We start from the raw sequence: 16,549 nt of genomic DNA on the forward strand, positions 1-16,549 counted from the left end.
ACTATATTTATTGTAGCCCCATCTGTTGGCCGTCCCATTATTTACAATGGGGCACGGAACGCCATCTCTGACATAGTTGTTATATTTGTAATATAATAATATTTTAACGAGTTTTCAAACTATGCCATAGACTGTGTTTTGTAAATAGCGTAATGATTTTTTAAATCTGGTAAAGAAGGGTGTCTCTTAAATATGTTTGATTCGCAACGTTAAATTTAGATTCAAAACTAAAAATATGAATTGAAATAGAAAAAAGTATTGAAAAAAATTAACTAAAAATATCTCGGGGCTTTTAATCAATTTTATCATGATTGAGATTATAGATATGCCCATTAAATAGGTCCTTTTATTGGGATTTATAAAATATCCTAGAAAATAAACAAATTATTTTTGTTAATACATTTATTTCCACCAAAAATAACATCAAACAACAACCGATAGATTGAAATTATTCCTAGGACGGTTTAAAACTTTGAAAGTATTACCACATATATTTCTACGTCACTCACAATACAATGTGACATTTGAGCTTAGTTAATCACATGTTTACATAATTCGATATAAAACATTAAGATAAATAATTTGTTTCACAGTAAAAATACTTTTCTACAGTAAAAAAATACATTTAGAAAACTGACAGCGCAGAGTTAGTTAGACACCAATATTTGTAATAATTCTTATCTAAAAAATACAACGATTTAATCGTTGGTCTTCTTTTTCTTGTATTTCATAACATCTGAAGTGATATTCTCTGCGTTAATTTGCAGTTTAACTTTGGCTAACTTATGCGAAACGCGTTCAATGGCTGCTATGTTTGCAGCATTTGGATTGTTTTGCAAATAATTCATCAACGTTAAAAACTGTTCATTTAATTTCTTAAGAGATTTCATGTATAATTCGATTGGGCTGAGCTTGCGTTTGATAATGGAACGTTTACAAATTAAACTATTATTATTTTGTTTGTCGGCTGCTATCAGTTCAACTATGTCTGGAGCCTTCCGCATAGCTTTGACGTTATTGTTTTTAAATTTCTTAAACACATGAAAATGTGGTTTCTTTGTGTCATCATCAGATTGTTCCACCGTTGTGTCTTCTTCACGTTCACCAACGCAATCCCTCTGGTACTTGTTCAGGTACACTGTATTTATCTCTGAGTCTGTAGCACTTTTTTTAACCTCTGTGTATTCTTCGTCTTCCATAATTTCACATTTTATATTATTATCATTACTTAAGCCGACAAATCTCATTAATAAGTCTACTTCAATGTTTGTCAGTAATGGAATTTTAAGCATTCTGACTGAGCCTTTGTTAAATATAATGCCTAGATGGTCACACAGTCGTCCTTGCTTTCCGATAGGACAGTCACAACAAATCGTATCCGTGTTCACATGATAGTACAGGTTAGGCGACGATTGATACTGGACCAGATAATCGTTTAAACGGATCTGCACAAATTCCACATTAGAACGAACAGTGTAGGATCGGTGAAAGAATTTCGTGTAATGTAATATTTTCGGCATCCCATCAATGTAAGTGTTGATCAGTGTTTTCAGATGACTCTCCAAAAGCTTGGACACAACGTCGATCATCATAATTATATTGAAAAATCGACATTTTCGCAGCATAAATTCCTTTATAAGCCGAATTGATATTTCAATCAAAAGGTTCAGTTGAAAGTCATCTTTAACAATCCATTCGTTTGATCGTTCCCAGAGGTACTCGATATATTCACGCAACCTGATCTTGGAATCAAAGTAGTTACTTACCATTAATTTGGTGTATTGTGCGTAAGCAGTATCAGCACTTGCACAAATCAAAGATTTAAAGAGAAACATAAGCGAGTGTCTCCTACGGTGGTCGATCTTGAGATCCTCGCTGCAGAGCCACTTCCAAATTTCGCTACAAATGGACCAACGGGATGCAATGAGCTTTGAGTCTGGGAAAAATGTGGATATTGCGATCTTTTGTTCCACCAAATCATTGACGATGAATATTTTAGGGTTGAACGTGTTGTAAACAAGTGTTTTTATAGTCAATTTTAACATTTTAAAAGCCTCATTGAAGTTGGATTCAGTCGCAGTTGTGTGTAGAACGCATGCGATAGGCAAAGCTCCAATTTTGTTAGGAATGTATAACATTGTCACAACTAATCCAATTTTGACAACACTGCTGTCTACCAACACGCAATTCAAATTATTATTCATCATAATTTTTTTCATAAGTGGCGTTATTATGACGACAAGTTCAGGGTTTTCAGTGTACATAAGTGTGCCGCCGGAATCGTTGATATAAGCCTTTTTAGCCTCAAGTATATCACTAAAACTGCGCATGATCTCCTTGCTTTGCATATTGTCAATCAAAAATTTAATATGATCAATGCTTGGATTTATATCTTCGTCTGCAAGGTATTGAGAGGATCTTGTACCATATTTTTCGATCAGAGATAATTCGTGGTAAGTTTTCGATGTAGTACCGTTAAAGCCGTTATCAAAATATTCAAAAAAAAGCCTGTCCGTGTCGGACATAGTCTCGACAAAGCACGTGGCCGGAGAAATGTAAACGTTGTGACCGTGGTCGAAATCTATCGTAATACATAAATTCAAATCAGTGTTCCCATTTATAAATTTTACCTTAAATTCGATTTGTGCCTCACACTTGGTTTTTGCTTCGTCCTCCTTGCTTTTAGTATAGTCGATGGGTTGACAAACAAAACTCTTCTCTAATGATAGTGTATTCATATTATTGTAAGAATTTTGAGGCGTCCATATAGTGGCTGTAAACTTCGAAAAACCCTTTATCCACTTGTCTATAAATCTGTTGTAAAGCTCCATCGGTTTATTTTTGTCGATGTCGCATTTAATTTGAATTTTAAACTTCTCGGCACTTGAAAATTCAAATTTTATAAATTCCCGATTCGGCGAGATGTTTTCGAGGTATGTTTTGAGTTGTTCTTCGGTAAACATTTTGAAAGTTTATACGTCACGTTGACGGTTGGTGGCCGCTCGGGTGTTGTGAGCGCCTCGCTTCGCGTCAGAAGGCAGAATGCAGTTGTGACATCTGTGTTAACGAAGTGCAATCGATGATACGGTGCGAGCATCGCGCATGCTTGTCTTGACAGCCAGACGCCCGGCCGCGGGGAGTGGGTGTAACAGAAGCCTCTAACATCTCCCGTGGCAACAGGTTTATGTTTAGGTACACAAATTTATGAAGTAATTATAATTGCAGTATGAAATGCATATATATCAATTTGAATATTTTATTTTTGCATTGAAACGAAATAACTGTGACATTTGTTATTTACGAGGGTCGTTATCCACCTTACTTCCGAATTTATGATGTTGGCATAAATAAATTACTTAATGAATTATTAAAATATTTTTCTTCAAAACTCTTAAATACGTTAATATATGATAGAGGACAAATCTTTGTTTTTAATTTATTTTATTATTCTTTATTACTCACGATGTCATACGTTTCATATGGTGTAATGGTTGCAGCTCCTTACAAACGTTGTGTAAAAGAAAAAACTTGGCGATTAAAAATAGTGGCGGAGAGTTTAATGCCAGTTCTTCTCTTTCGTTCTACGCCCTTTGTTTGATAACTGGCAGTAAATGACGTTCATAAGTGTAGGTACATTATGTTACCTACATGAATAAATGATTTTTTAATTTGAATATAGTAATAAATATCATTTATTTAGCTATGTCCTTTATATTTTGCATGGTCACACAAGTGACGTAAATCAGGTTTCATTATTATATAAGAGTATCCTGTATTAAATTTTATCGATAATTTGTACGGTTACGGGAAATATAGCGAGTACTCTGTTGTTTTAACTTTTAATAGTATTAAAAATACTTAATTAGATACGCCCGATATCCTTTATTAATTATAAGCTTCTCTTCCATGTGAGTACCGCTTTAGAATTTAATTAAAAAATAAAGCATTAATATATGTGGATGTTTGTTCCTGGAAAGATGGATTGAGGAATGTTGGATATAGAATTGCTTTAAGTTTTGTCTAAATTAATTTACGATTTATATACCGATAGTTGGCAGATTATTTTATAAATTTAGAGTGATGAAATAATAATAATTGTATATCATAACATCGTTTAAAGTTCGTTTTACTTTAGCCTAAAGAACATTCGTTTTACAGAGGAGTGTTCCAAACATTGGTTGAGAAACATTTCCCGGCGCCGGATCGAGAGCGAATCAACAGGTTGCTGGGTTTGGAGCCAAAGAAAGCTCCGCTTATCACACTACCAGCGGTCACCAATGGGAAGAATGGTGTCGATGATGATGCCAACACCTCCAAGAGAAAACGTAAGTAGTACAAAAGTCGTATACACGAATATAACAGGAATGTTTCAAAAAATAATTTCTAGAAAATATCAGAACTGAAATGATTTCAAAATGGGAAAATGATAAAGCGCAATCGGCTTCTAAATTTAATTTAATACTTTCTGTATATTGTAATGGATTTGATTTTACAATAGCATGAGTGAAATTAATTCTTTATTGTATCCATATTGTATGGTTATAATGGGGAGGAGGAGAACAATGTGGAGATTTTTTTTAATGACTGTGATATTTATAAACTTTATGTCTAATCCAGACGTACTGTATTGGACTACCAGCCAAAAAAGATTTTCATTAAGAGACACCGAAGAAAATTATAATAAAGCATTTACCGTACATACTAGAAAGCTTTAATCGTGTGTTTTTATATACTTGTATATATACTATTATTTTTCTTAATGATTGCCGGAATATGGTATTTTGTATAAAAGGCTAATCACGAACATTTCTCTGTTTTTAATACTTTGAATATGAAATGGTGGTTAATATTTATTATTTTCGGAACTAGAAATGTATACAAATACAATAAATAAAGTTTGGTACTTGTTCGATGCCGGCTCTGATATGGACTTTTTTTATCAATAGGTACGCAAAAGCAGATAAGTCTTTTTGCAAAATTATCCTCGATTATGCGCGTTAGTTTATTGTTATGGATACATATCTCAAATTATCTCTACAACATAATAGAAATCTTCAAGGACGAAATAAGAAATGCTTAATATTAAATGTACACAAAACGCTTTTTGCAAATTTTCCCTCGATTATACGCGTTAGTTTATTGTTCGGGATATCAAATTATCTCTACAACATAATATAAATCTTCAGGGACAAAATACTGCGTCATATTAAATGTAAGCTGACGTGTTTTGCAATTCTAAGAGGTTGTCATGTCAGCTCCGACCATATTGTTAAACTTTGTCTAGACTTCCATTAAATTTTCACACATTACAATTTTGTTGCCTTGGTTTGTTCTCTGAATCTGTTAATTATTACATTTCTTGAGACCAAGATCAGTCCAAAATTGTGAGCAGTTACCGTAGCAATTTGAACGCGCGACTTGACACTAAAATCAATTAATTTTAATTGGGTATTCAGATCGCGGCAATAGTATAATACTAGAATAGAATATATTAATACTTCTCATCCGGTGATGAAAAAAAAATTGACATGACTCAGTCACAAAAGGTTATACTCCTTTACGATAAAAAAGAAAATTACCTGCATTATGAGCAGATCCCGCATACACGTACGTACATACTCTCAATTTTATACCATCATACAGAACAGCCGAATTATTATTACGTAGTTAGTAATTATTATTGTATATAATTTGTTAGCTGTATGAATACGAAATAAATAAAATATTAATTAAATAACATCAGTGCAAGGTGAGGTCTATATTTATAATTGGTTTACAAAGGCATAGCAATTTCAAAGTTATATTTCCAACAATAAACAGTGACGTCACGACAACAAGCTAACATGGCGGCCAAGCGTGCTCGTGGCGGCTCATCCAGCGATGAATTCTTCCGTGGCTCAGAAGACGAACTGGAGCTGGAACCAGATTCGGATGAAGAGAGACGCGTGTCAGACTCGGATTTGAGTGACACGAATCCATTCCAGTTTAGTGGTAGCGACATTGACGATGGTGAGTAGTATTTATTATGTCCTTTTAACGCTATTTAAAATAAATTTATAAGTAAAAATTAAAAAGCGGTTGGAATATTGTGATAATTAAATAGCTTTTTTAATTATTTATTTTATTTGCAAAAGTTTTAATTATTCAATGCTCCCTGTTAACAGTTTATATTACGACATATTGTAAGTAGACCAGTGCCGAAGCCTTCAAAAATAGTAAAAAATGAAAAAAAATTACAGTAGGATGAAACCTATTAGAAATGCAGGGGAATATGATCAAAATGAAAGGAAAAATAAATTACGGTCGATCCGAGTTCGGGAAGTGGGAGGGGGGTGACTTTTAAGGGGGAAAAATTGTTTATCTTGATTTCCGGCGAAACTACCAGTCCTATGGAAAAAAGTTAAATGGCAAAGTTGTAGGTCATAAAAAGATCTACAACTTTGGTACTTACAATTTTTTCACATAACCTCAAAATTTAGGTGAAAAATTCAAAAAACCAAGTTTTTGGTTTTTTATTTATATCTTTTTCAAAAAGTTTTTTTTTTCTACGAAATTTGGTGAAAACTTACCTTATTATGTCCCAAATATACTGTAATTTATTTGATTAAAAATATTTATTTTTTCGCCTCATTTTAACTTAATATCAAAAAAGCACCCTAATTTTCAATCGAAAATTCTGACGTCAAAATTTCAGCTTTTTTCAAAAAGTTTGGGGGCTTTTTGTTCGTTGAAATATCTACTTTCTGATGGTGTAAAAAAAAATATACATTACCATAGGAAATATTATTAGAAAATGCAAAAAATTGAAAAAACCTCAAATTCGAAAATTTTCTTTTAATTATGTACAATTTTGAGGTATTTATTAAAATTTACACTTTAATTACTCAAAAAACGTAAGATTTCATGCTTCATTGATAACGAAAAAATTGCAAATTAAAATTTACTTCTATAATTAACAAACAAATAAGTTAATAAAGTTAATATTTAATAAGACATCTACAATATTTTGAAAAAGTTGTAGAATCTTCTGTAAATAATATTTGTAGATGCCTATTTATTGCCGTTTTAAGATAATTTATATACCTGAGTGACCTTCGGTGAATTTTGAATTTTTCTTTGAATAAAGTAAATTTCTCACAAATCACTTAGAGTAACTCAGCCTGCAGGTGTATTTTTGAAAACGATGTTTTACACTACTCTGTATCTCGAATACTGGCTAACGGTTTTAACAGCTGCTACGAAATAGCAGGTAGCAGTAAGGCCCAGACCCTCCTAGGTCCATCCCCACTTCTCAATGAAATAACTAACAGTAACACTTTTACACCATCAGAAAGTAGATATTTCAACGAACAAAAAGCCCCCAAACTTTTTGAAAAAAGCTGAAATTTTGACGTCAGAATTTTCGATTGAAAATTAGGGTGCTTTTTTGATATTAAGTTAAAATGAGGCGAAAAAATAAATATTTTTAATCAAATAAATTACAGTATATTTGGGACATAATAAGGTAAGTTTTCACCAAATTTCGTAGAAAAAAAAAACTTTTTGAAAAAGATATAAATAAAAAACTAAAAACTTGGTTTTTTGAATTTTTCACCTAAATTTTGAGGTTATGTGAAAAAATTGTAAGTACCAAAGTTGTAGATCTTTTTATGACCTACAACTTTGCCATTTAACTTTTTTCCATAGGACTGGTAGTTTCGCCGGAAATCAAGATAAACAATTTTTCCCCCTTAAAAGTCACCCACTTCCCGAACTCGGATCGACCGTAATTTATTTTTCCTTTCATTTTGATCATATTCCCCTGCATTTCTAATAGGTTTCATCCTACTGTAATTTTTTTTGGTTTCAAAAATTATCGACACTGGTCTAAAGGTGACAGGTGCTGTGATGAATTGTATACCCGCATTACGGTTTTATGTAGGGCATATATTGATTTGGCTGGTGAAGTTATGTATTATTCAGTTAGTAATTTATTATTAATTAGCTGATCGCATGTAAATTACCAGCCAATGTCACTAAATTTTATTTGTGTTTCACCCTATTTAAAGATAGTACAAAATTTCGTACATGTATAATAACATATATATATATATATAGTTTTTTAAGGTGTTAGAAAGATTGGTGCGTCATGCAACTTAAATCAACGAATAGTCTCATAACACATATCATAAATAATCCTAGTTATCAAAACTAAATTGGAGTACAAGTTGAAAGCTCTGAACACCTACCTACTAGACATAAGTTTCTTTTAAGTTACTACACTTCTTTAAAATATTGTCGGTCTAATTATGGAAGCTATTTTCGCTTCCTAGAAATTAAAGCTTTCAAGATCAATACTGAAAGCGGATTCGCAGTAAACTAATATCCCAGTTTGCGATTCGCATTATAAGCTTCAACCTAACAACGAGTTCGCTGCCGGGCTTTCACTATTAATGGATTAAAATTAAATTTCAGAGAGCGTAATAGCCACACAAATATTGGTACGATTCGGTTATTATTGCATTTCAGATTAAAAGTAATTGAAAGCTGATAGTGGTTTGATACTATGCTAAGAGCATTTTATTTGTAGGTTCACTCTCATACTGAATCCAAACAATACATTAAGTAAAACAGAATTTGCTCTTTATATATCTATCTGACTTGACAATACCATTTTTATTATGCAACAGTAATATTCAAAATCCCAAATTAAACACTAAAGTAATTTAGTGAAGATTGTAAAGATATGCACATATTCAATCGAAGTATTAAAATGCCTTCTTTGCATATTCAAGGAATAGGGTTCGAATTTACACCGTATTTTAGATATTAATTTATTGGACGCCTGTGAAATTATGTGCTCAATGAGCAGCATCAAATGTTTGATAGAAACTACCTACGTTATAATTGTGCTCGTTTTATATCACATATTTACGACATAATGTTGAAACGTCTTTTGTATTGATTGGCGTTAATTGTACTTTTGAAAATGCTTATAAATTATAATAAACGAATGTTGTTACACGAGACCAGTGTTTGCCTAGTGGCTTCAGCGTAAGACTCTCATACCTAAGGTCGTAGGTTCGATCCCGGGCTGTGCGCCAATGGACTTTCTTTCTATGTGCGCATTTTACATTTGCTCGAAAGGTGAAGGAAAACACTGTGAGGAAACCGACATGTCTTAGACTCAAAAAAAAAAGTCGACGACGTGTGTCAGGCACTAGAGGCTGATCCTCCTTGCCTATTCGATTTAAAAACGATCATGAAACAGATTCAGAAATCTGAGGTCAAGACCTAAAGAGGTTGTAGCGCCACCGATTTATTTATTTGTTACACTTTAGCACTTGCTTAATTGCGCTCTTTAAAATATTCATTTAACTTTTATTCCTAACGCTGGTGGGTAAAATATATTAACACGAAAATTTAAAACCACTTTCGTTGACAGAACCCTGGGTAAATCGCAAAAAGAAACAAACGAAAAAGAAAAAAGTAGCAGCGAAGAAGAAAAACACGACACAAGACAAGATTGAAACGATGTTTGAGAAGAAAAATACAACGCCTACAGTCACGGTCAAAACGAATAGTGGGCAGAGTCTTACTGGCACCCCCGTTGGCACCAACGGATTATATCTAGGTAATTAATCATTAAGTTAAATAAGTATTGACTGAAGTATTTATTTAGGCCTGTGTTTATTTTATACTATTTTTATAGTAATGTTATCATTTTTGAATCGCGGCTGTGCGTCTTTGTTTATTGAGCATTTAATACTAGCTCGTGCGATGACGTAAAATATAGTAATGAAACCAAAAGTTTCTTTCTTACCTATTAGAAAAAGCTAATAGGAAAAACACGATACAGTTAGAGAAATTTTAGGCCAAATAAAAACAATCTGTACGAAATAGTATTTTTATGATATGTATTTTTGAAGTATTTACCGCAAACATTATCTGAACTAATTACCAATCGGTACAAAAAGTATTGATTTTTACTGCCGTCAAAAATGTTTTGCTAAAGAGAAATTTAAACCACCCACGGTTTTTCTAACCCAAAGATTTGTGTTGTCTATAAAATACAGTACATATTATGTTCATACTGGGTCTGATATAGGTTTTATTTTTATAAATTACATGTCACTTCATCTATTGTGTACGTATAAGATCTCTGGTTTCGTAGCTAATTAAAGTCAGAGCATTTTTTATAAGTACTTAACAAAATATATTCAAAGAAACCTAGCAACAGGTGGCTCGTGTCCCAAGGATCTTAAAGCGGAAAATATATTTTCTATAAATATTTCCAAGAGTTTACGTCGATAAGTTCGGGGGGAGCTTTGTAACTAAGAGGTATTGATTTGATTTCAACAAGCACCTCTTTGTGTATTTTTGACTACCTTTGTTTGGGGCTTATGTTTGGGACTTAATAACAAGGGGACAAGTTAATATAAGTATAGAAATAGGTATTGTAACAATGGCACAGGCGAATCAATATAGTATTTCTCTTTGATCTAGTGGTATTGATATAATACATAAATGAGGAAGGTATTCGGTTAAGGAAATTGAATGAGCCTGTCTAGTGCAGGTATTAGGGATGGCTATCACAGCTTCTTATTATATACTATATAAGTTTGCATTTAATAAATATGACTTAAAATATTGCTTTTCTTACTATTTAATTCATACAATCTTTATGTACGCATAAAATACCAAACACAGTACAATTTAAAGAGCTCGGAACAAAAATTAACTACAAACGTGTGACATTACTAATAAGTGACTAACATGGTTTAAGTAAGTTGATAAAGCGTCGAAAAATTTTAGGAGACAGAAGGACATTAATTCTTATTATAAAGAAAACGGTAAATCAGTCAGTCGGCGTCAAAATATTGAAATAATGCGTTTAAAATATATTTGGCAACCCTATCCCGGGATGCAGGCTGGCTGCATCGATCTCTGCCGGTTCTCCGAAAGTTCCAACACCCACCCCGACACCTACACGTGTATATCTATGTATATATCTCTATTAATTTTGAAGGCCCTTTGTGCGCCTACCGATTTAATAAACATCATTTATTGCACTGAAGTTTGTTTTGGATCCAATAACATTTAATTGCATCCGAAAGTTAATAACAGTGTTTTTGTAGTAATGATATATAGGTTTACATTTCATATGCTTTTGGCTATATATTTCATAATTATTATTTACGATGATTTATATGTTACATAGATGCTTTAATTTTTTTCATATGAACAAAATTGAAAAAGAGAAGCTTGCCAAGTTTAGACCATAGACTGCAAGATTGTACAGACTTTTATTGATTATAGTTTTTTGGGGAGTGATATTTACGTGGATAAGAATTAGCCAAACATTACGTAAAGCGATATTAGATATTTTGTAGCCAACTTATTTCTAAAATTTAATTGAATACTTTTAGGTCCTTCACGCAAAGTGGCGCCGCCACGTTCAGCAATAGAGCGCGCTTGCAGTATGAAAGAGGAATTATTAGCCAACATCGAAAGGCTTGGACGACGACTACCTCCCAATACGCTCGATCAATTAGTCGACGAATTGGGCGGCACCGATAATGTTGCCGAGGTATTATTCTATTGTCTATGGGACAAGACAATTTGTCTTTACTGTTGCAAATGCGAGTGACGGATGAGAAGTCTTGTTCATTATTTAAACGTGTTGTTAATTTCTCTTCAAATCCTTCCTTATGTGACAAGATACACAAAATTGTTCTGAATTACCTGCGTAATTCACCAATGGAACCATTTATCAGAATATAAATATTTACCACCTAACAAAATAGATCTGAGGAAGTACTTGAAGAGGCGCGGAAGACTCTGATTTTGTTTAAGTAGTAATTTGAAATATTATTTGTTGTTTCAAATGGTAAATGTCAGTTTTTTTATGTTTATTTGCCTATTTATGTACTAACTTGTTTTCCGATTCATATATATTTTTTATACGTAATTAAATAAATAAACAACTGTAGAATCATTTTCCAGTTATTGCGTGGCAATTATTATTTTCTTTTTTTTCCACTTGTGTTCTATTCCATATATTCGCTTATATAATATATTAATTTTCTAATGTCTTGTATAGATGACGGGTCGAAAAGGACGAGTGGTACAAACCGAGGATGGCCAAATAGTATACGAGAGTCGGGCGGAGGCTGATATACCTCTAGAAACTTTAAATCTTGCTGAGAAAAAACGGTTTATGGACGGAGAAAAGGATGTGGCCATTATTTCTGAAGCTGCTTCTAGCGGTATCTCGTTGCAGAGCGATAGGAGGTATGTTGCACACCCGTCAAAAAATTTGTCGACATTTTTTCGTTTTGAAATTGTCTTCGTTTCAGATACTAAGAAAAATTGTTTCAAAAATTTCTTAGCATAGTTATTAATTATGAACGTTCAGTTTAATCTAGAGGTTCTAGATTCTATTGCTAATGAAATAATAAGTGTTTTGATATTGTATCTGGAGGCGATCAGCAATAAAATTTTGTCTCAGAAATCTATACTCCATTTACACTATGGCGTTTTTAAGAAGGATATCTCTGATACTCAACTTTTTATTCAAATCTTTACCAATTAACTAAACTAAATCTTCAAAGACTTCAAAGAAAACAAATACAGACGTAAATTTTTAAAGGGTTTTGTAAAATATTCTTGCAGGGCGAGAAATCAAAGGAGAAGAGTACATATAACGCTAGAATTACCATGGTCAGCGGACAGAGCGATACAACAGTTTGGTGAGTTATAGTAAAACTATTTTATCATTAAATTTCTTATACATATAGAATATAGTCTATGCACTAATTTTGATATTTATTTTATAACTTATTATTAAATTAAGTGCACTTGTGATTGGATTGCGATCGTGTTTATATTCAATTCCAGTAATAGAATATCAAATTAAAAGCTTTACCTGAATTATATTATATATACATATTGCTTAAGTTCTTATGTAATTGATGTGTTTGTGTCAGTGTGTAAAATTTGTGATGTCATATTTTCTTGTATTTTTTAGCAATACACATTGTTTTAGAATGTATCCAGACACCTATGTTTTTGCTTGGTTGACCGTTTCGAGTTTGTTGTGTCTACCTGCATTTTTGTTGCTGATTTTGTTTTGTGAATAATAGAGGTTCTATTTAAATTATTTAATCTTAGTTAGTAATGTTTTCTCAGTAAGCGAATTTTTGTAATTCATATGAGAAATAAAGTTTATTCTAACCGTATATATAAAAATAAAAACTCATTTTACTTCAAACGTTAGGTCGAACACATCGATCGAACCAAGTGAATGCGCCAGAGTATATATTTCTGATATCCGATTTGGCCGGTGAGCGCCGATTCGCATCAACTGTTGCTAAGCGACTGGAGTCACTCGGTGCGTTGACGCATGGCGATCGACGAGCCACGGAAACTAGAGATCTGAGCCAATTTAACATCGACAATAAATATGGTAAGAGAAATTGCATTTCATATTTTACATCAAACTATTAAATTTTTGAAGGGAAAAGGTGGGCAAATACTTGGGGAACAAGATACATTTATCAAACAATATTAGTATTAGTCTTAGAGTATTAAGCCAGAAAGGAGTCGCCTTTACGCGCGTCCCCCTCTGTCAAAGTACGAACCCGCTGGACATACCCGTTATATAAAACTGTTTCTCGACCCTTCCGCGCCATTCCGGTACGACGCTTGTTAGTGTAAAGAGCTCCGACAAAAAAAGGTCTGACACATCGAGTGTACAAAAAGACAACGTGACATTTCATCTGTAAGTATTTTCTTAAGTAATATTATCGTATATTATTAGAATACGTGAAAATCAAATAAATATTCATTGCCGAGTAATGCCGAGTCAATGTTGCCAGTTTATTGCAAAGTTCCGCACTATGACGTTTTTTGTGGCTTAATTTTTTATTTGCATAATTTTTTTACTAACAGATGGTACTTACATAGGGATCATATTGTTCAATGACTTAAGTAAATATGCTTTACTATTGATTATTAGTTGTCCTGTTCGTGGATTCGCTCACAAGTACTTTGAAGGTTTACCCGACACTTCAAATTTTCTTATTATACTAATGTCTTTAATTAATGAAGAAAGGGCGTGAAAAATTATAAAAATTTATCACATGAATTTATCCTAATAATGGTTATTTTCCTAAGTTGGTAGTTAGCCACACCAACGCCGGTTTACGTCATTTTAGAGAGGGGACACATACTATTTTTTATCGATAAATTATTGAACGAATGAACAATATACTGTAATTATGGATACATTTTTTTAGTTTGAAATAAAACAGTTTTATTTTTATTATAGATTTCCATAAATTGTTTTAATGTCAAATGATTATACAGTTACATGATGTTTTCATATTAATAAATACTTTGATTGACAATGTGTTTAGAAACCCCCTGTTGTACTTTTTAACCTCTTTGTAATAAATATTTAAGTACGTAACGTAAAACGTTAAAATATTTAAAACGTAACAACTGAATGATTGAATGAATAAATTTTATCGACATTCCTTATCGACATGGTGGTAGCTCTAATTATCTCGGGATTGTTGCGTATGTGTGCTGTACATGTAACGTGTAAAGATACGATTTCTTTAAATGTGTGCGTTGCGGTTACTCTTGTGTAAGCAAATTAGGTTTGTGTGCGTGTGTACAAACATTGTGCAATTTGTTTCTGTAGTAAAATTTTGTCTGTGTGAGTGCCTCGTCCCCCGCCGATGTTTTGGCAGAAAAATTAATTAGCATCGTTCGAGTGATGGCGTCTCCTTTCTGGCTTAATACTCTAAGGTATTAGTGGTTGTCTGGAAGAAATCGCTCGAAAGCGATAAGGTCGCCAGTTGCTTTTCATTAAATTATGTTTTTTTCCTTTTATGTAATGCAACGAAGTGTTAATAAATAAATAAATTAAAAGAAATAAATATGTAGTATGTAAAGTATAATTTTATAGAAAAACAAATAAATGCCCTCAGTGATCCTTTTACAATTTCTGCATTTTTTAATCATTACATTGTTTTACGCCTATTAACATAGTATCGTCTATTTTTATTTAAAGGTCGAACGGCCCTAGAAGCAGTGATGAAGGCCATAATGAAGTACGAAACTCCACTGGTGGCGCCGCCTACCGACTACCGCGGGGACTTCTTTCAGGATCTCGCCTCAGCGCTCGTCGGGGTCGGCCTCATTGTTAACAGTGAACACCAGCCTGGGATGCTGGCCTTGGATAAGGTAAGGAATGCTTTAGCTGGCATCATTGCCTATTACAAGTTTATGTAAACGTTTAAAAATCTAAAATGTTTACTTAAACATTACGTTTACGTAAAACCACTTTTAATATTATGGAGAATCGCAATTTATAAAATGAATGTCTCCACTAACAAAAAAAATGTATCTTTAGAGTCAGATGTTCAGACTATTAAAATTGAAAAATGTGTCCGACCAAAGAGGTTTGTAATCTCTGACATGTCAAAAATGACAGCCGTCAGTATTCTACGGAATTAACGGTTGACGATTGACGAACCATTTATTTATTTAAATTATTGTTATTTACAGGACAGTCCTTAATAGTGACTGTAAGTAGTGTTATTGGAGATTTAGTTTCTTATGTTAAATATCGTTGTTTTTAAATAGGGTTGTTTTAAATTACTTATTAGTCTATAATTTAGGGTGGATCGTCATGTTAAATGAATTGTATTTGTGCAATTTAATTATAAAAAGTAAAAATTACAGGACTACAACAACATGTCGAAGTTCCTCAATAGGATACTGGGAATGCCGGTCGAATTGCAGAATCGACTCTTCAAGTACTTTACGGACACACTCGCCGCTGTCATGGAGCAAGGTTAGTTAAACGATAAAACGATGTAAACAAAAAAAAATGTCTCATAATTGTTTTACGTGCAAAAATAAAATATTTTATCTATTTTTCAGCAAAACGCAGCGGTCGTTTCGACATGGGTATTTTGGATCTCGGAAGTGCGAGCGAGTGCGTACGTCGCGTACGTTGCGTTACGTTCCTTAGGAGGCACGCCACCGGTACTGCGCCCGTTGAGCTACATACTGTTCTGTGCGAGGTGAGTATTATTCAACTTTGACGTAATTTTGACGTAATAATAAGATACATATCTTATTTTTTTACTATTAATAGGCGGTCGAATTCTTCTCAAAGAGTTATAAATAATATTATTTTATATGAATGAAAGTTATATAACTATTTTATATAGCTTATATTACTTACTTTATTAGTTATTTTTCTTGATATTTAATGTTTACAATGTGTATGAAGATTTGAAATTTTTTGTAACATACAATATGTATTCTAGCGTGGTATGGACTGGTTCGATGCGATGGAAAAGCACGAAGAATGTATGGGAGCAGAGGGATTCTATCTATCGCTCCAGGCAAGAAATGGAAAATACACAGCTGTATTATGCATTGCTGCTAACTCTAGCAGAGATAGAAACCTCCCAGAGAAAGACAAAACTTACCAGCTTTACAGGTATTTTATTTCTCGTAGAAATATATGAAGCCTTGTTTTAACAGC

At 32.9% G+C, this 16,549-nt stretch overlaps 1 protein-coding gene across 2 annotated transcripts in view; it reads left to right on the plus strand.

Moving 5' to 3' along the window:
• LOC111001464 (protein strawberry notch) overlaps positions 1–16,549 on the plus strand; it is a 29,098-nt gene that overhangs the window by 8,347 nt on the left and 4,202 nt on the right. For both annotated transcript variants that reach the window (XM_022271365.2, XM_022271366.2), the window contains 11 exons: positions 4,159–4,325; positions 5,821–6,009; positions 9,425–9,613; positions 11,409–11,569; positions 12,083–12,273; positions 12,655–12,731; positions 13,259–13,447; positions 15,062–15,234; positions 15,736–15,847; positions 15,937–16,079; positions 16,329–16,504. In XM_022271365.2, coding sequence (XP_022127057.2) covers positions 4,159–4,325; positions 5,821–6,009; positions 9,425–9,613; positions 11,409–11,569; positions 12,083–12,273; positions 12,655–12,731; positions 13,259–13,447; positions 15,062–15,234; positions 15,736–15,847; positions 15,937–16,079; positions 16,329–16,504 — 1,767 coding nt within the window. The remainder of the gene's footprint in view (positions 1–4,158; positions 4,326–5,820; positions 6,010–9,424; positions 9,614–11,408; positions 11,570–12,082; positions 12,274–12,654; positions 12,732–13,258; positions 13,448–15,061; positions 15,235–15,735; positions 15,848–15,936; positions 16,080–16,328; positions 16,505–16,549) is intronic.

Source organism: Pieris rapae, chromosome 3, assembly GCF_905147795.1.
Source record: "Pieris rapae chromosome 3, ilPieRapa1.1, whole genome shotgun sequence".
Classification (NCBI taxonomy): Eukaryota; Metazoa; Arthropoda; class Insecta; order Lepidoptera; family Pieridae; genus Pieris; species Pieris rapae.